Source organism: Mirounga angustirostris, unplaced genomic scaffold (genome assembly GCF_029215605.1).
Source record: "Mirounga angustirostris isolate CCGP_5_RB_7025 unplaced genomic scaffold, mMirAng1.0.hap1 SCAF_3, whole genome shotgun sequence".
Taxonomy (NCBI): domain Eukaryota; kingdom Metazoa; phylum Chordata; class Mammalia; order Carnivora; family Phocidae; genus Mirounga; species Mirounga angustirostris.
In genome coordinates, this window is record NW_026991711.1 from 51,272,352 (window position 1) to 51,295,275 (window position 22,924).

The 22,924-nt window shown below is 39.3% G+C and overlaps 1 protein-coding gene across 4 annotated transcripts in view; it reads left to right on the forward strand.

Annotated features, from left to right (window-relative positions):
- Window positions 1–22,924, forward strand: part of WBP4 (WW domain binding protein 4) — a 63,569-nt gene that overhangs the window by 18,728 nt on the left and 21,917 nt on the right. For 2 of the 4 annotated variants that reach the window (XR_010409986.1, XM_045869544.3), the window contains exon 9: window positions 2,440–2,603. Coding sequence is in view for 2 of the 4 variants with exons in the window: in XM_045869544.3 (XP_045725500.1) it covers window positions 2,440–2,603 (164 nt within the window). In the remaining 2 variants the exon portion in view is untranslated. Of the gene's footprint in view, window positions 1–2,439; window positions 2,604–15,404; window positions 16,261–16,605; window positions 16,740–22,924 lie in introns of those variants that run through there. The other 2 variants (XR_010409987.1, XM_064586033.1) reach the window with 2 other exon arrangements.

The window sequence follows — 22,924 nt, forward strand, 5'->3', positions numbered from 1 at the left end:
CCCCACACAAGAGACAAACAGGAACAAAGATATTTAAGGGTGCTAGCAAAAAGAATGTTTATAAAGTAATTCCATGTGGACCTGGAGCTCTTTAATGAAGGATGTAAAATCTGTGCTCGGCATCACTAATCATCAGGAAAATGCAAATCAAAACTATAAGGAAATAATCACCTCATACCTGTCAGAATGGCTAAAATCTAAAACAAGAAACAACGGGTGTTGGCAAGGAAATGGAGAAAAAGGAACCCTCTCACACACTGTTGGTGGGAATATAAACTGGTGTAGATGCTGTGGAAAACACTGTGGAGGTTCCTCACAAAGATAAAAATAGAACTGCCCTAGGATCCAGCACTGCTGGGTATTTACCCCAAAAATACAAAAACACAAAGAGGGATATATGCACCCCTCTGTTTACTGCAGCATTATTTAGAATAGCCAAACTATGGAAGCAGCCCAAATGCTCACTGATAGATGAATAAAGATTGGTGTATGTATATACAGTGGGATATTATTCAGCCATAAAAAAGGAATGAAATCTTGCCCTTTGCAATGACATGAATGGAGCTCAGAATATAATGCTAAGTGAAATAAGTCAGAGAAAGATAAATACCATATGATCTCACTTGTGTGGAATTTAAGAAACTAAATAAACGAGCAAAGGGGAAAAAGAGGGAGAAATAAACCAAGAAACAGACCTTTACTATTTAAACTAAGAAACAGACCTTTAACTGTACAGAACAAACTGACGGTTACCAGAGGGAAGGTGGGTGGGGGATGGGTGAAATAGGTGATGGGGATTAAAGAGTACACTTAACCATGTTGATAAAATAAGGTAAAAAGTAAAACGATTCCCTGTGGATGTAAAGCTCTGTAATGATGTAAAATCTAGACAAGGTCAGCAAACTCCGAGCACAAAGAGAAGTTAAGGCATTAGAGATGGTAACAAGGTTGGACAGGAGGTATATTAGAAGTAAGGAAGCCAGAAAGCCAGAAGAAAAACTTACTGTGGTTAAAGGTGGGGTGCTTTTGGAGTTTTAAAATTTACAGGTAGGTCATTTTTGAGTGATGATATAGTTCAAATTAAAAAGTACATTGATGTAAAGATTTAGTATTTGAATACTACTATGTGCTATATGTGAGGGAAAATATCTTATATAACATTAAGTGGCTGAAATACAGTTGAAGGCCAAAGTCCTTGATTGTGAAGCTCACAGAACAGGCTAGGGAATTTTTAAGGTCCAGGATGATAAGTTTGAATAGAAAGAACATGGTTAAAGTCATCAGTGAATATGGAGTAGTGGCCAAAAGTCACTATCGTGTAAGGAAGCATGGGAGAGAACTGTATAGAGGTGGTATGAACCTCAGGAGGAGGAGGCATTTAGTACATTGAATTAGAATCAAAACATACATTATAATCACAATAAAAATCTTTTGTTTAAAAAAAAAGTCACAGCCCGGAAATAGTCAAGAATGCTAAGAGAAAGTGGATACTGCCTCCTAGTTTTATGATGGAACAGTATGAGGCAATGAGTTAATATCCATTCAAAGAATTACAGACAAAACAGTGTCCTAGGACTGCCACTCACGGTTGTGCATTTTGCAAATAGACTGAAATCTAGTGTACGGTTTATTTGCTTAACTGGATGATAGAGCTTTGTTTTCCCAGATGAAGGGGTGCCATAAAAATTCTAGCTCTAGCCAAGGGCATCATGGGACCTACTTCTACATCAAGGGTGTGTCTTTTTCTCATTTCACATAGTTACCAGTTATATATTCCATTGAGGCTTTGGCAGTCACCTCAATGTGAAGGCAGAGTTCAGTTAAGACTGATAGATTGAGGGAGTTCTTTAAGTAGATAGTGTATTAGGGTCTAATGACATGGCATTAAATTCAGAAAAGACACAGTATAAGGGGAGATCACTATTGGATATATAAGTAAGGAGAGAAGGCAGAAAAGAGGAGAAGAGAGGATAAAAAAGGCCAGTTTATGTCTTAATTGTAGAACATTGGGGTGCCTGGGTGACTCAGTCGGTTAAGCATCTGCTTTTGGCTCAGGTCATGATCCCAGGGTCCTAGGATCGAGCCCCACATCGGGCTCCCTGCTCAGCAGGAAGCCTGCTTCTTCCTCTCCCTCTGCCTGCTACTCCCCCTGCTTGTGCTCTTTCTGTGTCAGATAAATAAATATTTTAAAAATTGCAGAATATTAATAGAATCATATTAGATTATTTTAAAAACCAGCCTTGGCCCATGGTGTCTTAACATTTGACATAATAAAAAACCTAATCAAGCATTAAAATTCTTTTATGTATATTTTTTGTGTTATGTGCAATTAAAAATGTTGAGTTAATGTATTATTATTTATAAATCAATAAGATTATGTTAAATTGTGTCCCTGTAGTTTTGCTTGAAGTATGTTATTTCTTGACTTTGACATTTCAGGAAAAAAATAAAAATAGTGATAAAGGAATTGAACCAGAAACACAGAAAGAAAAAAATATCCAAGACCAAAATTCATCAGGTCCAAATGAAGAAAAATCCAAAGCTCATAAAAAGTCAAACCCATATGGGGAATGGCAAGAAATTAAACAGCAAGTTGAGTCTCAGTAAGTACCTGAAACTTAATCCCACTGTTACTACAAATTTTATTTTGTCTCAGTACTTCCATACATTACAGTAACTAATTGCAAGGATAAGGTGCTCATTAAAGGTGTGGTTCATTTTTTTTTATTCCTAGAGTATTTTTAAGTATTTGAAATTGTAAACTAGTGGTCATTTTAAAAAGTAAGTTAATGAGGTTTGTTGTTTTTTTTTTTGTAGGAGAGATGCTATTTATTTATTTTAATTCCAGTATAGTTAAGATAGTGTTATATTTGTTTCAGGTGTATGATAAAGTGATTCAGCGATTCTGTACATTACTTAGTGCAACCAACCTCTAATGATCTTTTTAATTCTTACCCAAATATAACATTTCTTTTGACCACACATTCACACACTAACTCACACCATGTACACATGGGCATTCTCACACTCACCATCATTCTGTTGGACAAGTATCTGCATATTCAATAAAGGCTTCATAGGATATGTCTAAAGATAAGGAAAAAAGCTTTTATTTTGTTACTGTCTTAAAAGTGGTTTACAGCACTTCACCGAAGTTTTAAAGCCAATATTCAAGGGTGTCTGGTTAGATGTCTGCCTTCAGCTCAGGTCATGATCCCAGGGTCCTGGGATCAAGCCCCATCCGCACGTTGGGCTCCCTCCTTAGCAGGGAATCTGCTTCTCGTCTCCCTCTGCCCCTCCTCCTGCTCCTGCCATCTCTCTCTCTCTCATAAATAAATAGAATATTTTAAAAAATAAAATAAAATAAAGCCAGTATTGAAGAAACAGAACAGTTTTATCAATTAAACAAGATCATGGTAGGGATGTTACCTGATTTAAATTATTAGCTTATATGTTTAAATTAGTTATTGTCTTGGGAGCATTTACACAATAAAAGGAAGAAGTCACCCCCAGCTCCACAAATTAGTGTTTCTTAAATGTTTAAATAAGTCTTCAGGTAGAAATAAAAAGTACATGAGTTAGCAGTTTTTCTCCAAAAACATTAATGCTTTGAATTGGTAATGTAAGATGACTACTCTGTGGATACTTTTATAGTGAAATTATTTATTATTAAAACTGTACTTTTCAAGATTATATTTTTTCATAAGATAGAATAATGCAGGTTTTGGCCAGCTTTATACTGGCAGTCCCCAACTCATAATGGTTTGACTTGGGATTTTTTTATTTTAAGATGGTGTAAAAGAGATATGCATTCAGTAGAAACTGTACTTCAAATTTTGAATTTTTATCTCTTTTCACCCTGCCTAGCAATACACTGCTGTACAATTTCTCTTTCATACACTCCCAGGCAGCCATGTGACCATGTGAGTAAACAGCTAGTATACTTCAAACCATTCTGTTTGTCACTGTCATTACAGTAGTCAATAAATTACATGTATTCAGTGTTTTATATAAAATAGGCTTTGTGTTAGATGATTTTGCCCAACTTATTCTAATATACATGTTCTCAGCTTATTTAAGGTAGGCTAGGCTAAGCTATGATGTTAAGTAGGTTAGGTGTACTAAATGCATTTTCAACTTAGTGATACTTTCAAATTATAGTGGGTTTATTGGGACATAACCCCATCATAAGTGAGGGAAGATCTGTATGCTGTTCTAATAAGAATTAATTCTCCAGGGATAACATACCATAGTATAGATTAAAACTGCTGTCAGAATGTTACCATTATTATGATAGGTTGTATTTGTTACTTAATGTAATATTAGAAAAAATGCATTTTAATGCAGCATACTGCCAGCCATGCTGTGTACTGAAATTGCAGAAATAATAGGTTGCATTACTTCAGCCCCTAAGTGACTTTTTTAAGTGACTTACAGTAGGAAGATGGCCTTACTATACCAACATCTCCTATACTTAAAGCTAAGATTCCTTAAAATTCAGGTATTTTGTTTCCCATATGATAAATACACTGTAAAACCATTCTTGTTAAATTTTACCGAGTCAGCCAGTTTTACATGTGATGGATTATGATGTCTGACTTCCTAAGTAGATAAAACCTAATTTTTAAGAGGTTCCCCCCTAAAAATAACCAATATATTTTTATTATAAAAAATTTTTGGAATTGAAGAAAAGCATAAGAATAACTCGGTTATAGGGCGCCTGGGTGGCTCAGTTGGTTGGGTGACTGCCTTCAGCTCAGGTCGTGATCCTGGAGTCACAGGATCGAGTCCCACCTCGGGCTCCCTGCTCGGCAGGGAGTCTGCTTCTCCCTCTGACCCTCCTCCCTCTCATGCTCTCTGTCTCTCATTCTTTCTCTCTCAAATAAATAAATAAAATCTTTAAAAAAAAAAAAAAGAATAACTCGGTTACTAAGAGATAGTAGCATTTTTAATAAATAATAAAAAATAGTAACCTTTTTTTTTTTAAAGATTTTATTTATTTGACAGAGACACAGAGAGAGAGGGAACACAAGCAGGGGGAGTGGGAGAGGGAGAAGCAGGCTTCCCGCGGAGCAGGGAGCCCGATGCGGGGCTCGATCCCAGGACCCTGGGATCATGACCTGAGCTGAAGGCAGGTGCTTAATGACTGAGCCACCCAGGCACCCCAAAAAAGTAACATTTTTAAGTATTTTCCCTAGTTTTTATCTTTTTCCCTATTTAGCATTATATATTTTTTTAATTTAATTTATTTTATTATGTTATATTCGTCACCATACAGTACATCATTATTTTTGATGTAGTGTTCCATGATTCATTGTTTTCATATAACACCCAGTGCTCCATGCAGTATGTGCCCTCCTTAATACCCATCACCTGCCTAACCCATCCACCTGCACCCCTCCCCTCTAAAACCCTCAGTTTGTTTCCCGGAGTCCATAGTCTCTCATGGCTCATCTCCCCCTCCGATTTCCCTCTCTTCATTTTTCCCTTCCTTCTCCTAATGTCCTCCATGCTATTCCTTATGTTCCACAAATAGGTGAAACCATATGATAATTGACTTTCTCTGCTTGACTTAATTCACTTAGCATAATCCCCTCCAGTCCCATCCATGTTGATATAAAAGTTGGGTATTCATCCTTTCTGATGGCTGAGTAATATTCCATTGTACATATGGACCACATCTTCTTTATCCATTCGTCCGTTGAAGGGCATCTCGACTCTTTCCACAGTTTGGCTATTGTGGACATTGCTGCTATGAACATTGGGGTGCATGTGGCCCTTCTTTTCACTACATCTGTGTCTTTGGGGTAAATACCCAGTAGTGTAATTGCTGGGTCATAGGGTAGCTCTATTTTTAATTTTTTGAGGCATCTCCACACTGTTTTCCAAAGTGGCTGTACCAACTTGCATTCCCACCAACAGTGTAAGTGGGTTTCCCTTTCTCCACAACCTCTTCAACATTGGTTGTTTCTTGCCTTGGCAATTTTTGCCATTCTAACTGGTGTAAGGTGGTATCTCAGTGTGGTTTTGATTTGAATTTCCCTGATGGCTAATGATGATGAACACTTTTTCATGTGCCTGTTAGCCATTTGTATGTCGTCTTTGGAGAAGTGTCTGTTCATGTCTTCTGCCCATTTTTTGACTTGATTATTTGTTTTTTGGGTGTTGAGTTTGAGAAGTTCTTTATAGATCTTGGATATCAGCCCTTTGTCTATAGTGTCATTTGCAGATATCTTCTCCCATTCTGTGGGTTGCCTCTTTGTTTTGTTGACTGTTTCCTTTGCTGTGCAGAAGCTTTTTATCTTGATGAAGTCCCAAAAGTTCATTTTCACTTTTGTTTCCCTTGCCTTTAGAGATGTATCATGAAAGAAGTTGCGGTGGCCAATGTCAAAGAGGTTACTGCCTATGTTCTCCTCTAGGATTTTGATGGATTCCTGTCTCACCTTGAGGTCTTTCATCCATTTTGAGTTTATCTTTGTGTATGGTGTTAGAGAATGGTCGAGCTTCATTCTTCTGCATGTGGCTGTCCAATTTTCCCAGCACCATTTATTGAAGAGACTGTCTTTTTTCCATTGCATATTTTTTGCTGCTTTGTCAAAGATTATTTGACCATAGAGTTAAGGGTCCATATCTGGGCTCTCTATTCTGTTCCATTGGTCTCTATATCTGTTTTTGTGCCAGTACCATGCTGTCTTGGTGATCATGGCGTTGTAATATAGCTTGAAATCAGGCAACGTAATGCCCCAGCTTTGTTTTTCTTTTTAAACATTTCCTTGGCAGTTCGGGGTCTTTTCTGATTCCATACAAATTTTAGGATTGTTTGTTTCAGCACTTTGAAAAATGTCATTGGAATTTTGATCAGGATGACGTTGAAGGTATACATTGCTCTGGGCAGCATAGACATTTTTTTTTTTTTAAGATTTTATTTATTTATTTGAGAGAGAGAGAATGAAAGACAGAGAGCATGAGAGGGAGGAGGGTCATAGGGAGAAGCAGACTCCCCGCCGAGCAGGGAGCCCGATGCGGGACTCAATCCTGGGACTCCAGGATCATGACCTGAGCTGAAGGCAGTCGCTTAACCAATTGAGCCACCCAGGCGCCCCAGCATAGACATTTTGACAATGTTTATTTTTCCGATCCATGAGCATGGAATGTTTTTCCATCTTTTTGTGTCTCCTTCAATTTCTTTCATGAGTGTTCTGTAGTTCCTAGAATGTAGTTCCTTTACCTCTTTGGTTAGGTTTATTCCAAGGTATCTTACGGGTTTTGGTGCTATTATAAATGGAATCGATTCTCTAATTTCTCTTTCTCCAGTTGCATTGTTAGTGTATAAGAAAGCAGTCGATTTCTGTGCATTGATTTTTGTATCCTGCCACGTTATTGAATTGCTGTATGAGTTCTAGTAATTTGGGGGTGGAGTCTTTCGGATTTTCCACAAAAAGTATCATCTGTGAAGAGAGGGAGTTTGACTTCTTTGCCAATTTGAATACCTTTTATTTCTTTTTGTTGTCTGATTGCTGTTGCTAGGACTTCCAGTACTATGTTGAACAATAGTGGAGAGAGTGGGCATCCTTGTTGTGTTCCTGATCTTAAGGGAAAGGCTCTCAGCTTTCCCCATTGAGGATGATATTCAGTGTGGGTTTTTCATAGATGGATTTTATGAAATTGAGGAATGTTCCCTCTATCCCTATACTCTGAAGAGTTTTAATCAAGAAAGGATGCTGGGGGCGCCTGGGTGGCTCAGTTGGTTAAGCGACTGCCTTCGGCTCAGGTCATGATCCTGGAGTCCCGGGATCGAGTCCTGCATCGGACTCCCTGCTCAGCAGGGAGTCTGCTTCTCCCTCTGATCCTCCCCCCCTCTCATGCTCTCTCTCTCTGTCTCATTCTCTCTCTCAAATAAATAAATAAAATCTTTAAAAAAAAAAAAAAGAAAGGATGCTGTATTTTGTCAAATACTTTTTCTGCATTAATTGAGTGGACCATATGGTTCTTCTCTCTCCTCTTATTAATGTGTTCTAGTACATTGATTAATTTGCAAATGTTGAACCACCCTTGCATCCTGGGGATAAATCCCACTTGGTTGTGGTGGATGATCCTTTTAATGTATTGTTGGATCCTATTAGCTAGGATTTTGTTGAGAATTTTGGAATCCACGTTCATCAGGGATATCAGTCTGAAATTCTCCTTTTTGATGGGGTCTTTGCCTGGTTTGGGGATTAAGGTAATGTTGGCCTCATAGAATGAGTCTGGAAGTTTTCCTTCTGCTTCTGTTTTTTGAAACAGCTTCAGGAGAATAGGTATTATTTCTTCTTTGAATGTTCAGTAGAATTCTCCAGGGAATCCATCAGGCCCTGGACTCTTGTTTTTTTGGGAGGTTTTTGATCACTGCTTCAATCTCGTTTCTGATTACTGGCCTATTCAGGTTTCTTCCTGTTTCAGTCTTGGTAGTTTATAGGTTTCCAGGAAGGCATCCGTTTCTTCCGCGTTGCTTAATTTATTGGCATATAGTTGTTGATAATAATTTCTAGTAATTGTTTCTATTTCCTTGGTGTTAGTTGTGATCTCTCCCCTTTCATTCATAATTTTATTAATTTGGGTCCTTTCTCTTTTGTTTTGGATAAGTCTGGCCAGTGGTTTATCGGTCTTATTAATTCCTTCAGAGAACCAGCTTTTAGTTTTGTTGATCTCAGCTACTGTGTTTCTGGTTTCTAATTCATTGATCTCTGCTCTAATCTTAATTATTTCTCTTCTAATGCATGGCTTAGGCATTGTTTGTTGCTTTTTCTCCAGTTCTTTAAGGTGTAAAGTTGCTTGGTGAATTCGGAATTTTTCTATTTTTTTGAGTGAGGCTTGGATGGCTATGTATTTTCCCCTTAGGACCGCCTTTGCAATATCCCATAGGTTTTGGACCGATGTGTTTTTGTTCTCATTGGTTTCCATGAATTGTTTAAGTTCTTCTTTGATTTCCTGGTTGACCCAAACATTCTTGAGCAGAGTGGTCTTTAGCTTCCAAGTGTTTGAATTTTTCCAAATTTTTTTTTGTGATTAAGTTCCAGTTTTAAAGCATTATGGTCTGAGAATATGCAGGGAATAATCTCAGTCTTTTGGTATCGGTTGAGACCTGATTTGTGACCCAGTATGTGTTCTATTCTGGAGAAAGTTCCATGTGCACTTGAGAAGAATGAGTATTCTGTTGTTTTAGGGTGGAATGTTCTGTATATGTCTATGAGGTCCATTTGGTCCAGTGTGTCATTCAAAGCTTTTGTTTCTTTGTTGATTTTCTACTTGGATGATCTGTCTGTTGCTGAGAGTGGAGTATTGAGGTCTCCTACAATTAATGTATTATTGTCAATATGCCTATTTTGGTTAACAGTTGGCTTATGTATTTGGCTGCTCTCATGTTGGGGGCGTAGATATTTACAATTGTTAGATCTTCTTGTTGGATAGACCCTTTAAGAATGATACAGTGTCCTTCTGTGTCTCTAACTACAGTCTTTAGCTTAAAATCTAATTTGTCTGATGTAAGAATTGCTACCCCAGCTTTCTTTTGAGGTCCATTGGCATGGAAGATGGATCTCCATCCCTTCACTTCCAGTCTGGATATATCTTTAGGTTCAAAATGAGTCTCTTATAGGCAGCATATGGATAGGTCCTGTCTTTTTATCCAGTCTGCAACCCTGTGCCGTTTTATGAGGGCATTTAGGCTGTTCATGTTTAGAGTGATTATTGCAAGATATGTATTGTCATCATGTTGCCTGTGAAGTCCTTGTTTCTATAGATTGTCTCTCTAAATTTCTATTCTGTATCACTCTTGGGGTCTTTTTTCCTTTAATAGAAACCCCCTTAAGGGCACCTGGGTGGCTCAGTTGGTTAAGCGACTGCCTTTGGCTCAGGTCATGATCCTGGAGTCCCGGGATCGAGTCCCACATCGGGCTCCCTGCTCAGTAGGGAGTCTGCTTCTCCCTCTGACCCTCCCCCCTCTCATGTGCTCTCTCTCTCTCTCTCATTCTCTCTCTCAAATAAATAAATAAAATCTTTAAAAAATAAAAATAAAAAAAGAAACCCCCTTAATATTTCTTGCAGGGCTGGCTTAGCGGTCACACATTCTTTCAGTTTCTGCCGGTCTTGGAAGCTCTGCATCTCTCCATCCATTCTGAATAACAGCTTTGCTGGATAAAGTATTCTTGGCTGCATGTTCTTCTCAATTAGTACCCTGAATATGTCTTGCCAGCCCTTTCTGGCTTACCAGGTCTCTGTGGATAGGTCTGATGTTATTCTGATGTTCCTCCCTCTGTACCTAAGGAATCTCTTCCCCCTACCTGCCCTTAAGATGGTTTCCTTGGTTCTAAGATTTGCGAGTTTTACTATTACATGCCAGGGCGTTGGTCTGTTTTCCTTGATCTTGAGAGGGGTCCTCTCTGCCTCTAGGACGCGAATGCTTGTTTCATTCCCTAGATTAGGGAAGTTCTCAGCTACGATTTGCTCAACTATATCATCTCTTCCTATCTCTCTCTCCACTCCCCTGGGGATCCAAATAATTCTGACATTGGAACGTTTCATGGCATCACTTATTTCTCTAATTCTTTTTTTTTTTTTTAAGATTTTATTTATTTATTTGAGAGAGAGAGAATGAGAGACAGAGAGCACGAGAGGGAAGAGGGTCAGAGGGGGAAGCAGACTCCCCGCCGAGCAGGGAGCCTGATGCGGGACTCGATCCCGGGACTCCAGGATCATGACCTGAGCCGAAGGCAGTCACTTAACCAACTGAGCCACCCAGGCGCCCCTATTTCTCTAATTCTGTTTTCATGGATTTTAAGCTGTTTCTCCCAGGCCTCCTTTTTTCCTTCTTTTCTGTCAGTTTGTCTTCTGGATCACTAATTCGTTCTTCTGCCTTGTTTACCCTAGCTGTTAGAGTATCTAGATTAGATTGGATCTCACTGATAGCATTTTTAAGTTCTGCTTTCATTTCTGCCATTAATCAATTTCTCCATTCTAGCCATCGTCTTCATAACTGTTACCCTGAAGTCCATTTCCGGCATCTTGGTTATATCTGTATCCATTTATAAATCTGTGGCAGAAATCACAGTCTCTGAGTCTTTCCTGTTTTGGGGGTTCCTCCTCCTAGTCATTCTGTTGAGGGGTGGTTGAGGGAATGTACAGTGTCCAAATTACTGACCACAACCCAAGCAAGATGCACCTGTTCATAGGAACCTTAGGGTTGTTGGCCTCTTGTTCTCCCAGCCTTCTGGAGGAGGGGGGGCCTGTTGCACTGTTACTCAGGCAACCCTGTTTGGGCAGAATTGCCCTGTTCCCTTTGCGGGGGGATGGGCTCAGTGAAAATCGGTTTTGGGGGGCTTTTGTTCTCTTGTGGCTTTCCCTGGAGGCTTTCCGCGTCTCTTCCGAGAGTCAGAGCAGAAGAGACCGCTTCCAACCCTCTGCCTCAGAGCAGAGAGATCGCAGTCTGTTCTTTATTGAGCTCTCCAGTCTACACCCTCTCCGTTTCTCTCTGTGCTGCTAAAAAACTGCAGCGTCCTGGGTTATGTGCCCCTCAGCAGCGCTCCCAGTCCTTGCCTCCAGGTCGGGGCACATTTTTGCCCTTTGTGCTTATAAAACCGCCAGCCATCCCCAGTTCACACACATGGCCCAGCTGCTCTGGTTTCAGTCTGGGGGGCTGCCCTAAAGTCCTTTCGCCGTCGCTACCCATCTGCGAGCCTGTGCCCGGTCCCCAGTGCGGGAGGCCATCGCTCACTGGTGGTGTAGTATCCCAATGGCTCGGCTCCCTCCCCCTTTCATTTATCCTCCGATATATGCCCACGGAATCACACCTCCCCACTTCGTACCTTGACACCAACTGCTTGCCATATTCTGTTTGTAGAGATCCAGATATATTTTCTTACATCTCAGACTGATTTCGTGGGTGTTCAGACGTGGGTGCTCCGGTAGATACACAGCTCAATTCAGGGGACTGGTTGGAATAGGGTCCCCTACTCCTCCGCCATCTTTTCCTCCCATCTGTTTAGCATTATATTAATATTTTTGTACTTCTTAAAATTTTGTAAATGTTATTTTTAATTGCTATATAAAATTTAATCATTTAGATGTACTTTGATTTTACCCAGCCATTCCCTTTCTGTTGGGCATTTAGGTTATTTCAGCACTTTCGGATTTTATAACATTTTGTCTATTATATTGATATATCACTCTGTACACATTTCTGACTATTTCTAGAAATGGAATACCTGTTTAATGGTTATGAACATGTTGAAAATCTTGATACACAGTGCCCAGTTACTTTCCAAAAAGAGCATACCAATCTATATTCCCATCAGTTTCTGAAAGTTTCTGTCGCATTGGGCCTTCTCAGCATTAATTATTCTTGAGCTTTTAAATATTTTCTTGTTTTAAGTTTTTTATTTAAATTCAATTAACATAGTATCAGTTTCAGAGATTGAATTTAATGATTCATCAGTTGCATATAATTATTTTCTAATTCAGCAAAAAATATCATTTTAGTTTTCTTTGATTTACTGGTATAATTTTTTTTCACATATTTATCATTGTTTTATGTTTACTCTTCTATAAATTGTCAATAGTCTTTGCAAATTTTTCTATTAAACTATTAGTCTTTCCTTATTTCTACAAGCACCTTTTGTAGTACAGATGCTAACCATTGTTTAGTTGTAGTTATGGTGGATTTTCCACATTTCTGACTTGATTTTTAACTGTGCTTATAATGGTTTTTTATGTGCACAATTTTGTCAGGTTTAACTAGTCCAACTTTTTCTTTTGTGATCTGTTTTTTTATTGATATAATTTCCATCCAAAAGTAAAATATATACTTGTATTTCCTCTGGTTTGTGTGGTCTGTCTTCTTTTTCACATAACTATTTAATCCATCCCTAATTATTTTGATGTATCATATGAGATGAGATTTTTAAGTGACACTTTTTTTTTTTTTAAAGATTTTTATTTATTTGTCAGAGAGAGCGAGCACAAGCAGGGGGAGCAGCAGAGGGAGAGGGAGAAGCAGGCTCCTCACTGAGCAAGGAGCCCGATGTGGGACTCGATCCCAGGACCCTGGGATCATGACCTGAGCCGAAGGCAGACACTTAACGACTGAGCCACCCAGGCGTCCCTAAGTGACACTTTTTTTTAATCTTGGGTTTAATTCTTAAATTTGCCAGTTTGTTTCTCGCTACCTATTCTGGTCCATTATTAGCCTCTGTTTTTGTGACAAAACTGTAAAGATTTAATTATTGTGATTTTTAATTTTATACTTTTATATGATAATGTTCTGCTGTCTGGTGGTATATCCTGTTTTGGGTTTTTTTTTCAAAGTTTTCTTAAGTAGTTCCTTTCTGTTCTGTTTTTCTTTTCATTTTTTTCCCCTGCAAATATTTTGTGATCTATTTTCTGTTGATTTTATTTCACGTTCTATTTATTTTAATTAGATTTTCACACCCAGTGGTATAGTGATGAGAGTGGGCATGTATGTTTTGTTTCTGATTTCAGTGCAAATGTCTTTAAAATTTATATTAAGGATTATATTGACTATTGGCTTAAGATAGATAATCCTTATTATGTTGAGGAAGCATACTTTATTACTAGATTTTTCAAGGGTTATTATCAGAAAAAGATTTTGGTACATTTCAATAGTGATAGCTTTGATGTGGAAAACAGATTGGGAAATAGTGGTCTATAGTTTAATTTTTGTTAAATGTGTGATACCTATATCAGATTTTGGTATCCAATTTATGCTAAATAAAGTGAATTAGATGGTTTTCCATTTGTTTTTATGGTTTTTTTCCTCCTGTAACTTTCCAGTAACTTTCCGTTATTTATTTGGGGGCAGGGGATTAGAAAGTTTAAAAGAAAATACTAGTACAATCTTCTGGTCCTGGAATCCTAGGGGAGTTAATTTTTTATAACTTTTTATTTATTTATTTTAAAGATTTTATTTATTCATTTGAGACACAGAGATAGAGAGAGAGAAAGCATGAGTAGGGAGAGAGGCAGAGGGAGGGGAAGAAGCAGGCTTCCCATTGAGCCAGGAGCCCAATGTGGGGCTCGATCCCAGGACCCTGGGATCATGACCTGAGCCAAAGGCAGACGCTTAACCGTCTGAGCCACCCAGGCGCCCTTTGATAACTTTTTAGATTCATGCTTACTGTCTATGTGACTGTGGGCAAATTGCCTAATCTACCTGAGCCTCAATTTTTTCATTTGTAAATAGCATAATACTAGTTCCAATTTCTAATTTATTGTGAAGACTAAATTAGAAAAGACAAATTAACACAGCACCATGTATGCAGTTGGTATCTAGAACACCTAAGCACCCAATAACTTAACACACTCCAACTATTATTCTTGGGTAGTAGAGGAGTAGTAGTTTCTTCGATAATTTATATTTTCCCAGTATCTTGTATTTCATCAAAGGTTTAAATATTAAAACATATGATAATACATTGAACTTCCTGTATAATTTAAGTTTTACAGATGTCAATGCCTCCTTTGAAATTTTTATTTTTTTCTTTTGTAATATTTCCTAAAGAATTTTCTACCACTTTATTGAGATATAATTGACATATCACACTGTATAAGCTTAAGGTATACAGTGTGTTGATTTGATACACTTATTATTGCAAAATGATTATCACAATAGTGTTAGCTAGCACCTCCATCATGTCACACAAATACCATTTTTTTTTAACAGTGAGAACATTTAAGATCTAGTCAGTTAGCAAGTTTAAAGTATATAATACAGTTTTGTTAACTATAATTACCATACTATACATTAGATACCCAAAATTGTTAATCATCTTGCTGAAAGTTTGTACCCTTTGACCAATCTCCCCATTTCCCCAGCCTCCCTCACATCCTAGTAACCACAAGTATTCTGTTTCTATGAGTTTGGATGATTTAGACTTCACGTATAATTGATACCGTATTTGCCTTTCTTTTTCTAACTTAGTTCAGTTAGCATAACGCCCTCAAGATCCAACCATGTTGTCACAAATGGTAGATGACCTTCTTTCTCATTGCTAAATAATATTCCATTGTATATATACAGGTTTTGTCTGCTATCCAAAAATAGAGCATTCTTGTGAAATCTTCTGTAAACCCAAATGGCATAAAATTAAAATTCTACTTTTTGCCATTTTAATTACTGTGTGTCTTGATGTGGACCTCCTTGGGTTGATTTTGTTGGGGGCTGTCTACACCTCTTGGATCTGTATTTCTGTTTCCTTCCCCAATTTGGCTATTATTTCTTCAAATAAATTTTTTGCCCCTTTTCTCTCTCCTCTCCTTCCAGAATCTCTATAATGTGAATGTTATAACACTGATGATGTCACCAAGTTCCCTAAATCTGTTTACATTTTTTTTTTTCTCTCTCTCCAATTCAGCTTGATGGCTTTCCATTATCTGTTCTTCAGGTCAGTGATCCATTCTTCTGCTCCTTCTAGTCTACTATTTATTCCATTTAATGTGCTTTTAGTTTCATATATTGAGTTCTTCATTTCTGTTTGGTTCTTTTTTATGTTTTCTATCTCTTTGTTGAGGGTCTCACTGAGGTGCGCCACTCTTTTCTCAAGTCCAGTGACTATCTTTATGATGATGACTTTAAGTTCTCTGTCAGGTGTATTATCTGTTTTGTTTAGCTCTCTTGCTGTGATTTTGTCTTGTCCTTTAATTTGGGATATATTCATCTGTCTATTCATTTCCTCTAACTCTCTGTGTCTGTTTTTTTTTTTTCCTCTGTTTCTGTGTCTTAGGAAAGTCAGCTACCTCTCCTGCTCTTGAAAGTAATGGACTTAATGAAGAAGAGGTTCTGTAGTGCCCTGCTGTGCAATGTCCCCCTGTTCACGTGGCACTTCGGGGGTGTCTCTTATGTGTGTTGTATGCATCCTACTGCTATGGCTGAGCAGTGTTTGCCTTCAGACCAGTCATCTGCAATGGCTCTCTTTGCCTTTTGGGGGCACAGTTTTGTTCATGTGTTATATAAGTGGGCCAGTCTGGGGCCGCCTTGATTTGAGTCAGACCTGGTGTTTGCCAGAGATGCAATAGCAGCAAAATGCAGAGCACTTCCCCTGTGTTGTCGCCTGAGCAGCTTTCATTGATGGGCAGGGCCTGTAGTCAAACCCGATGTCTGTCCCCAGCCCACTGCTGGGGCTTCAGTAGGACTGGTGTGTCTGGTTATCTTCCCCTTACCCCAGGACAAAAGTCACTTTGGAATTGTGCTGGTCCCTATCAGGGCTGCTTGCACACTACCATGTTTATGGCTTCGCTTCAGGTGGGCCCTGGCCAAGGGCATTTTGGAGGGGTCTCAGTCTTCAGGAGAATACAGGGGGCAGGGGCGTAGCGTTAGCAAGGTTTGTGTAGGTCTCTTGTGGGAAGGGACCTGGAGCCACTTTAGAAAACTGCCACAGGGCTGGAGGGGACCAGTCCTCAGGAGAAAGAGGTGGTGGGGCACGATGCCAGCAAGGTCTGCACTGGTCTGCTACAGGAAGGGACCTGCAGGGTTGGAGGGGGCAGGTCTGTAGAAGGAGGGGGATGCACTGTTAGCAAGCCAAGTGGAAAGTATAAGCACTGCATTGATTCCTACAGGTGTCCATGTGTCTAGGCTACGGGTATGGGGGAGGTAAATGGCACTTGCCACCTCCTTTGTTCCTGGAAAAGTATCCTAAAGATTCCTGCCCCTCCAAAAGATCCCTAGTGCTCCAACACATACTCTGAAACCAGTAAGTAAATCTCCTTTCTGTACACTCTAGGCATTTTTCCATCTGCTGCCTCTGTGCTTTTTCTCTACACAGGGCTATTTGTCGTGCTGTTTCTTTAAGGGTGGGGACTCAGGTTCCATTGACCTCCAGCTCTCCCACAGCCAAGCCCAATGATTTTTAAAGTTCCAGATGTTAAGCTCACTGATTGTAAGAACTTGCAAAATTAGTCCCCTCTGGTTTTCAAAGCAGTGTTACAGGGATTCATCTTCCTAGTGCAGGTTCCCAGTGCCTAAAGTGAGTGTCTCTCTCCCTTCTCCTTGCCCACAGCATTCCTCCCTTCCACAGTCTTGTGGCTCTGACTGCATCTCCACCCTTCCTACCTTCTTTGATGTGGCCTCTTCTCTACATTTAACTGTGGAGAGTCTGTTCTGCCAGTCTTTGGGTCATTTTTCTGGGCTATTTACACTGATGTGGGTATTATCCAGTTGTATGCATGGGACAAGGTGAGCTTAGGATCTTCCCATTCCACCACCTTCCCAGAAGTCCTCCAGCCATTATTTCTTTATATAAGCTTTCCACTCCTTTCTCCCTCCCTTTTCCTTCTGAGACTATAATGATGCATATATTATTTTTATTGATGGTGTCCCAGAAGTTCCATAGCCTGGCTTCTTCATTCTTTTCACTTTTTTTCTCCTCTGATTAGCTAATTTCCAATATCTATCTTCAAGCTCTCATATTCTTTCTTCTGCTTGATCTAGTCTGTTGTTGAAGCTCCCTCTCTGTTGAATTCTTCAATTCAGTCGTCGTATTCTTTAGCACCAAAACCTTTTTGGTTCCTTTTTGTTTTCTGTCTCTTTGTTGAACTTTGAATGAAGGTTCCTTGATTTCATTGTTTCTGGAACAATTTAGTGTTGTATTTTTGCTTACTTTTTCATTTGGTGATTTTCCAGAATAGTATTTGTTTTTGTTAACCTTAAAAATAAAGTTGCCAGGGGCACCTGGGTGGCTCAGTCAGTTAAGTGTGGACTCTTGATTTTGGCTTAGGTCATGATCTCAGGGTTGTGAGATCGAGCCCCACATCGGACTCTGCACTGGGCATGGAGCCTGCTTAAGATTCTCTCTCTCCCTTTCCTCCACCCCCTCCCCCCTGCAAGTGCATGCTCTCAATCAGTCTGCCAGTTCTTTACTAGCAAAAATGGGTTTATTCAGGAATAGCAGAGAATTGCAATCCAGGACAAGCAAACTATGGCAAAACCATAGGCAAGTCCAGAGAACAAAAGAGAGAAATGCTCTTTTATAGAGGAAAGGGGGATATTGGGAAGGCTGTTATGAACAAAATAGGTCCATTGGAGTAAACTGGGAACTTGAACTGTAGTGGCTTTTCATTGGCTGAGTTGTGATGGTCTCATATTGGCTGGACTGTTTGCTGGGGTGGGGGTGGAGAAGGAAAGCCTCCCTCCTGCTGGAATACTAATGTGGGTCCTTTGTCTCTTCCTGTTGGGTTTGCAACTGAGGAGTGGTAGGGTGTGAAAGCTCTCCCCGCTGGCCTCCTGACTCCATTCTAAATGAAGTTTCCTTTTAAAATTTTAGAATCCCCACCCTCCACTTTTTTTTTTTTTAAATTCAAGACAGAAATGTATTTCTCATGTAATATGCAGAGATAGAAGGTAATTCAGAGTAGGTAAGTATCTGTATTCCATTCCAGGTTCTTTCCATCTTGTTGCTCTACCATTCTCCAGGATGTTGTCTGTTGAATTGTCAAAGCTGGGTCACTGCCATATCCATGTTTCTGCCCTTGGAAAGGAAAAAGAGTGCTGGAAGACATAGCCAATGTTTTTTGTTTTGTTTTGTTTTGTTTTGTTTTTAAGATTTTATTTATTTATTTGACAGAGAGAGAGACAGCGAGAGAGGGAACACAAGCAGGGGGGAGTGGGAGAGGGAGAAGCAGGCTTCCCGCCAAGCAGGGAGCCCGATGTGGGGCTCGATCTCAGGACTCTGGGATCATGACCTGAACCAAAGGCAGACGCTTAACGACTGAGCCACCCAGGCGCCCCGACATAGCCAATGTTTTAATGCCAACACCCAAGAGACCCATGACTTGAACTTAGTTTACATGGCTGGCCATACCTGACTGCAGGAGAGATTCCAAAGTCCAGCTAATGCCCTAATACTAGGGAAGAAAGGGAGAATGGATTTAAGGTCTGTCACAAGGTAGCTAACAGACTGATGTTCGTTAGAAAGTTCAGGGATGAGTAGAGCTTCTGAATATCGAAGGGACCATGAAGGAACCTGCAAAGGACAATGGCTGACATAGAGGCTTCTGTTGTGGGGACAGTGAGGTTTCCAGGGCTCCTTGACTCACATTGGTACTGCAACAGGTGCTTAATAAGCACTTCTAAAAGTAAAGGAGCAGTTGTGCTCAGTGGGGATTATCCAATGTGTAGATGAGCCAGATTTCTGAAGCCTTTCTTCCTTAATGTTCACCACATAGTCCTGGTTGGAGAAAAGTATCTGTGGGGCCTGAGCTTTGTTTTGGGGTTTTGTGGTTTTTTGTGTGTGCTTATATCTTCTTCTGTTGTTTTTTTTTTTTTTTTCTCTTTTCTCTTTTTTCATCATGATAAGTATATTCTTTATTCCCCAAATCCTATTTCACCCATCGCCCCACCTACCTCCCCTCTGGTGACCATTACTTTGTTTTCTATAGTTAAGATTCTGTTTCTTGGTTTCTCTCTCTCTCTCTCCCTTTCCTTCTTTGTGTTTCTTAAATTCCACATATGAGTTAAATCGTACGATATTTGTCTTTCTTTGACTGACTTATTTCACTTAACATAATACTGTCTAGCTCCTCCAAAGCATTGCAAATGGCAAGATTTCATTCTTTCTTATGGCCAAATAATATTTCATTATCTATATATACACCACATCTTCTTTATCCATTTATCTGTCAATGAGCACTTGGGCTGCTTCCATAGTTTGGCTCTTGTAAATAATGCTGCAGTGAACATAGGGGTGCATTTATCCCTTTGAGTTAGTGTATTTGTATTTTGGGGGTAAATACCCACTAGTGAGATTATTTGATCCTAGGGCAGTTCTGTTTTTAATTTTGTGAGGAACCTCCACACTGTTTTCCACAGTGGCTGCGCCAATTTGCATTCCCACCAACAGTGCACAAGAGTTCGTTTTCTCCACATCCTCATCAACACCTGTTATTTCTTGTATTTTTTATTTTAGCTATTCTGACAGGTGTGAGGTGGTATCTCCTTGTAGGGTTTTTGTTTTATTTATTGTTTCTTTTTTTTTTTTAAGATTTATTGATTTAGGGCACCTGGGTGGCTCAGCCATTAAGCATCTGCCTTCGGCTCAGGGTCCTGGGATCAAGCCCCACATCGGGCTCCCTGCTCAGTGGGAAGCCTGCTTCTCCCTATCCCACTCCCCCTGCTTATGTTCCCTCTCTCCCTGTCTCTCTCTGTCAAATAAATAAAATCTTAAAAAAAAAAAAGATTTATTAATTTATTTTAGAGAGTGTGTGCACACATATGAGTGGGGGGAGGGGCAGAGGGAGAGGGAGAGAGAATCCTCAAACAGGTTCCCCGATGAGCAGGGAGCCCGATGCAGCTCGATCCCAGGACCCTGAGATCATTACCTGGGCTGAAATCAAGAACCAGCTGCTTAACCAACTGAGCCACCTAGGTGCCCCACTCTCCTTATAGTTTTGATTTTCATTTCCCTGATGATCAGTGATGTTCAGCATCCTTTCATGTGTTTGTTGGCCATCTGTGTGTCTTTGGAGAAATGTCTATTCATGTCTTCTGCCCATGGATTATTTAGTTTTTTGGGTGTTGAGTTGTATCAGTTCTTTTTTTTTTTTTTAAGGATTCATGTATTTATATTAGAGAGAGCATTTGCACACACAGGAGGAGAGGGAAAGAAGCAGAAAAGGAGACTCCCCTCTGAGCACGGAGCCCGATGCCGGGCTTAATCTCACAACCCTGAGATCGTGACCTGAGCGAAATCAAGAGTCAAATGCTTAATTAACTGAGCCACCCAGGCACCCTAAGTTGTATCCATTCTTTATATATTTTGGATACTACTAACCCTTTATTGGGTATGTCATTTGCAAATACCTTCTTCCATTCAGGAGGTTGCCTTTTAGTTTTGTTGATTGTTTCCTTCACTGTGCAGAAAATCTTTATTTTGATGAAGTCCCAATTTTTTACTTTATTTTTGCTTTTATTTCCCTTGCCTCAGGAGATGTATCTAGAAAGAAGTGGCTATGGCTGATGTTGAAGAAATTACTTGCTCTCTTCTAGGATTATTATGATTTCATGTCTCATATTTAGGTTTTAATCCATTTTGGGTTTTTTGTTCTTGTTTTTTTTGTTTGTTTTTGGTTTTGTTTATTTATTTATTTACTTACTTATTTTTAAGTAGGCTCCACACCCAGCATATAGCCCAGCGCAGGGTTTGAACTCACGACCCTGAGATCAAAACCTGAGCTGAGATCAGGAGTTGGATGCTTAACCAGCCATGCCACCCAAGTGCCCCATTTAATCCATCTTGAATTTATTTTTCTATATGGTGTAAGAAGGTGGTCCTGTTTTTTTCTTTTTCTTTTTTTTTTTGTGCATGTAGCTGTCCAGTTTTCCCAATACCATTTGTTGAAGAAACTGTCTTTTTCCCATTGCATATTGATTCCTCCTTCATTGAAGATTGACCATATAATTGTGGGTTCATTTCTGGGTTTTCTATTCTGTTGATCTGTGTGTCTGTTTTTATGCCAGTATCATACTGTTTTAATTACTACCGCTTTATAATATAACTTGAAATCTGGAATTGTGATACCCCTAATTTTGTTTTTCTTTTTCAAGATTGCTTTGGCTGTTTGAGGTCTTCTGCGGTTCCATGCAATTTTAAGATTGTTTGTTTTAGTTCTGTGAAAAATGCTGTTGGTATTTGATCTGTAGATTACTTTAAAGGATATAGACATTTTAATAGTATTTGTTTCTCCGACCCATGAGCATGGAATATCTTTCCACTTCTTTGTGTCATCTTGAATTTCTTTCATCGGTGTTTTATAGTTTCCAAAGTACAGGTCTTTCACCTGTTTGGTTAAGCTTATTTCTAGGTATTTTTTTGGTTTTGGTGCAGTTGTAATTGGGATTGTTTTCTTAATTTCACTTTCTGCCACTTCATTATTAGTGTGTAGGAATGCAGCAGATTTCTGTACAATAATTTTGTATCCTATTACTTTACTGACTTCATTTATCAGTCCCAGCAGTTTTTGGGTGGAGTCTATGTGTGTGTCTGTATATATATACAGACACACATATGCACACACACAGTATATACATATACCATATATATATATATATATATGTATATAGTATATTATCTGCAAATAAGAGTTTTACTCTTCCTTCCCAGTTTGGATGCCTTTTATTTCTTTATGTTGTTTAATTGCTGTAGCTAGGACTTCTATGCTGAATAAAAGTGCTGGGGCGCCTGGGTGGCTCAGTTGTTAAGCATCTGCCTTTGGCTCAGGTCATGATCCCAGGGTCCTGGGACCGAGCCCTGCATCGGGCTCCCTGCTCTGCGGGAAGCCTGCTTCTCCCTCTCCCACTCCCCCTGCTTGTGTTCCCTCTCTCGCTGTGTCTCTCTCTGTCAAATAAATAAATAAAACCTTAAAAAAAAAAAGGTGCTGAGAGTGGACATCCTTGTCATGTTGATGACCTTAGGGGAAAAGCTCTCAGTTTTTCACTATTGAGTATGATGTCAGCTGTGAATTTTTTGTGTAAGACCTTTATTATTTTGGGGGTATGTTCTCTCTAAATCTTCATTGCAGAGGGATTTTTTTACATGAATGGATGTTATACTTTATCAAATGCTTTTTCTACATCTACTGAAATGATCATATACTTTTTATCCTTTCTCTTATTGACGTGACGTATCACGTTGATTGTTTTCCAAATATTGAACCACCCTTTCATTCTGAGAATAAATCCCACTTGATTGTGGTGTTGGATTTTTTAATGTATTGTTGGATTCAGTTAGCTAATATTTTGTTGAGAACATTTACATTTATATTCATGAGAGATACTGGTCTGTGGTTCTCTTTTTTTGGGGCTGTCTTTATCTCGTTTTGTTATTACAGTGATACTGGCCTCAGAATGGATTTGGAAGTTTTACTTCCTCTTGCATTTTTTGGA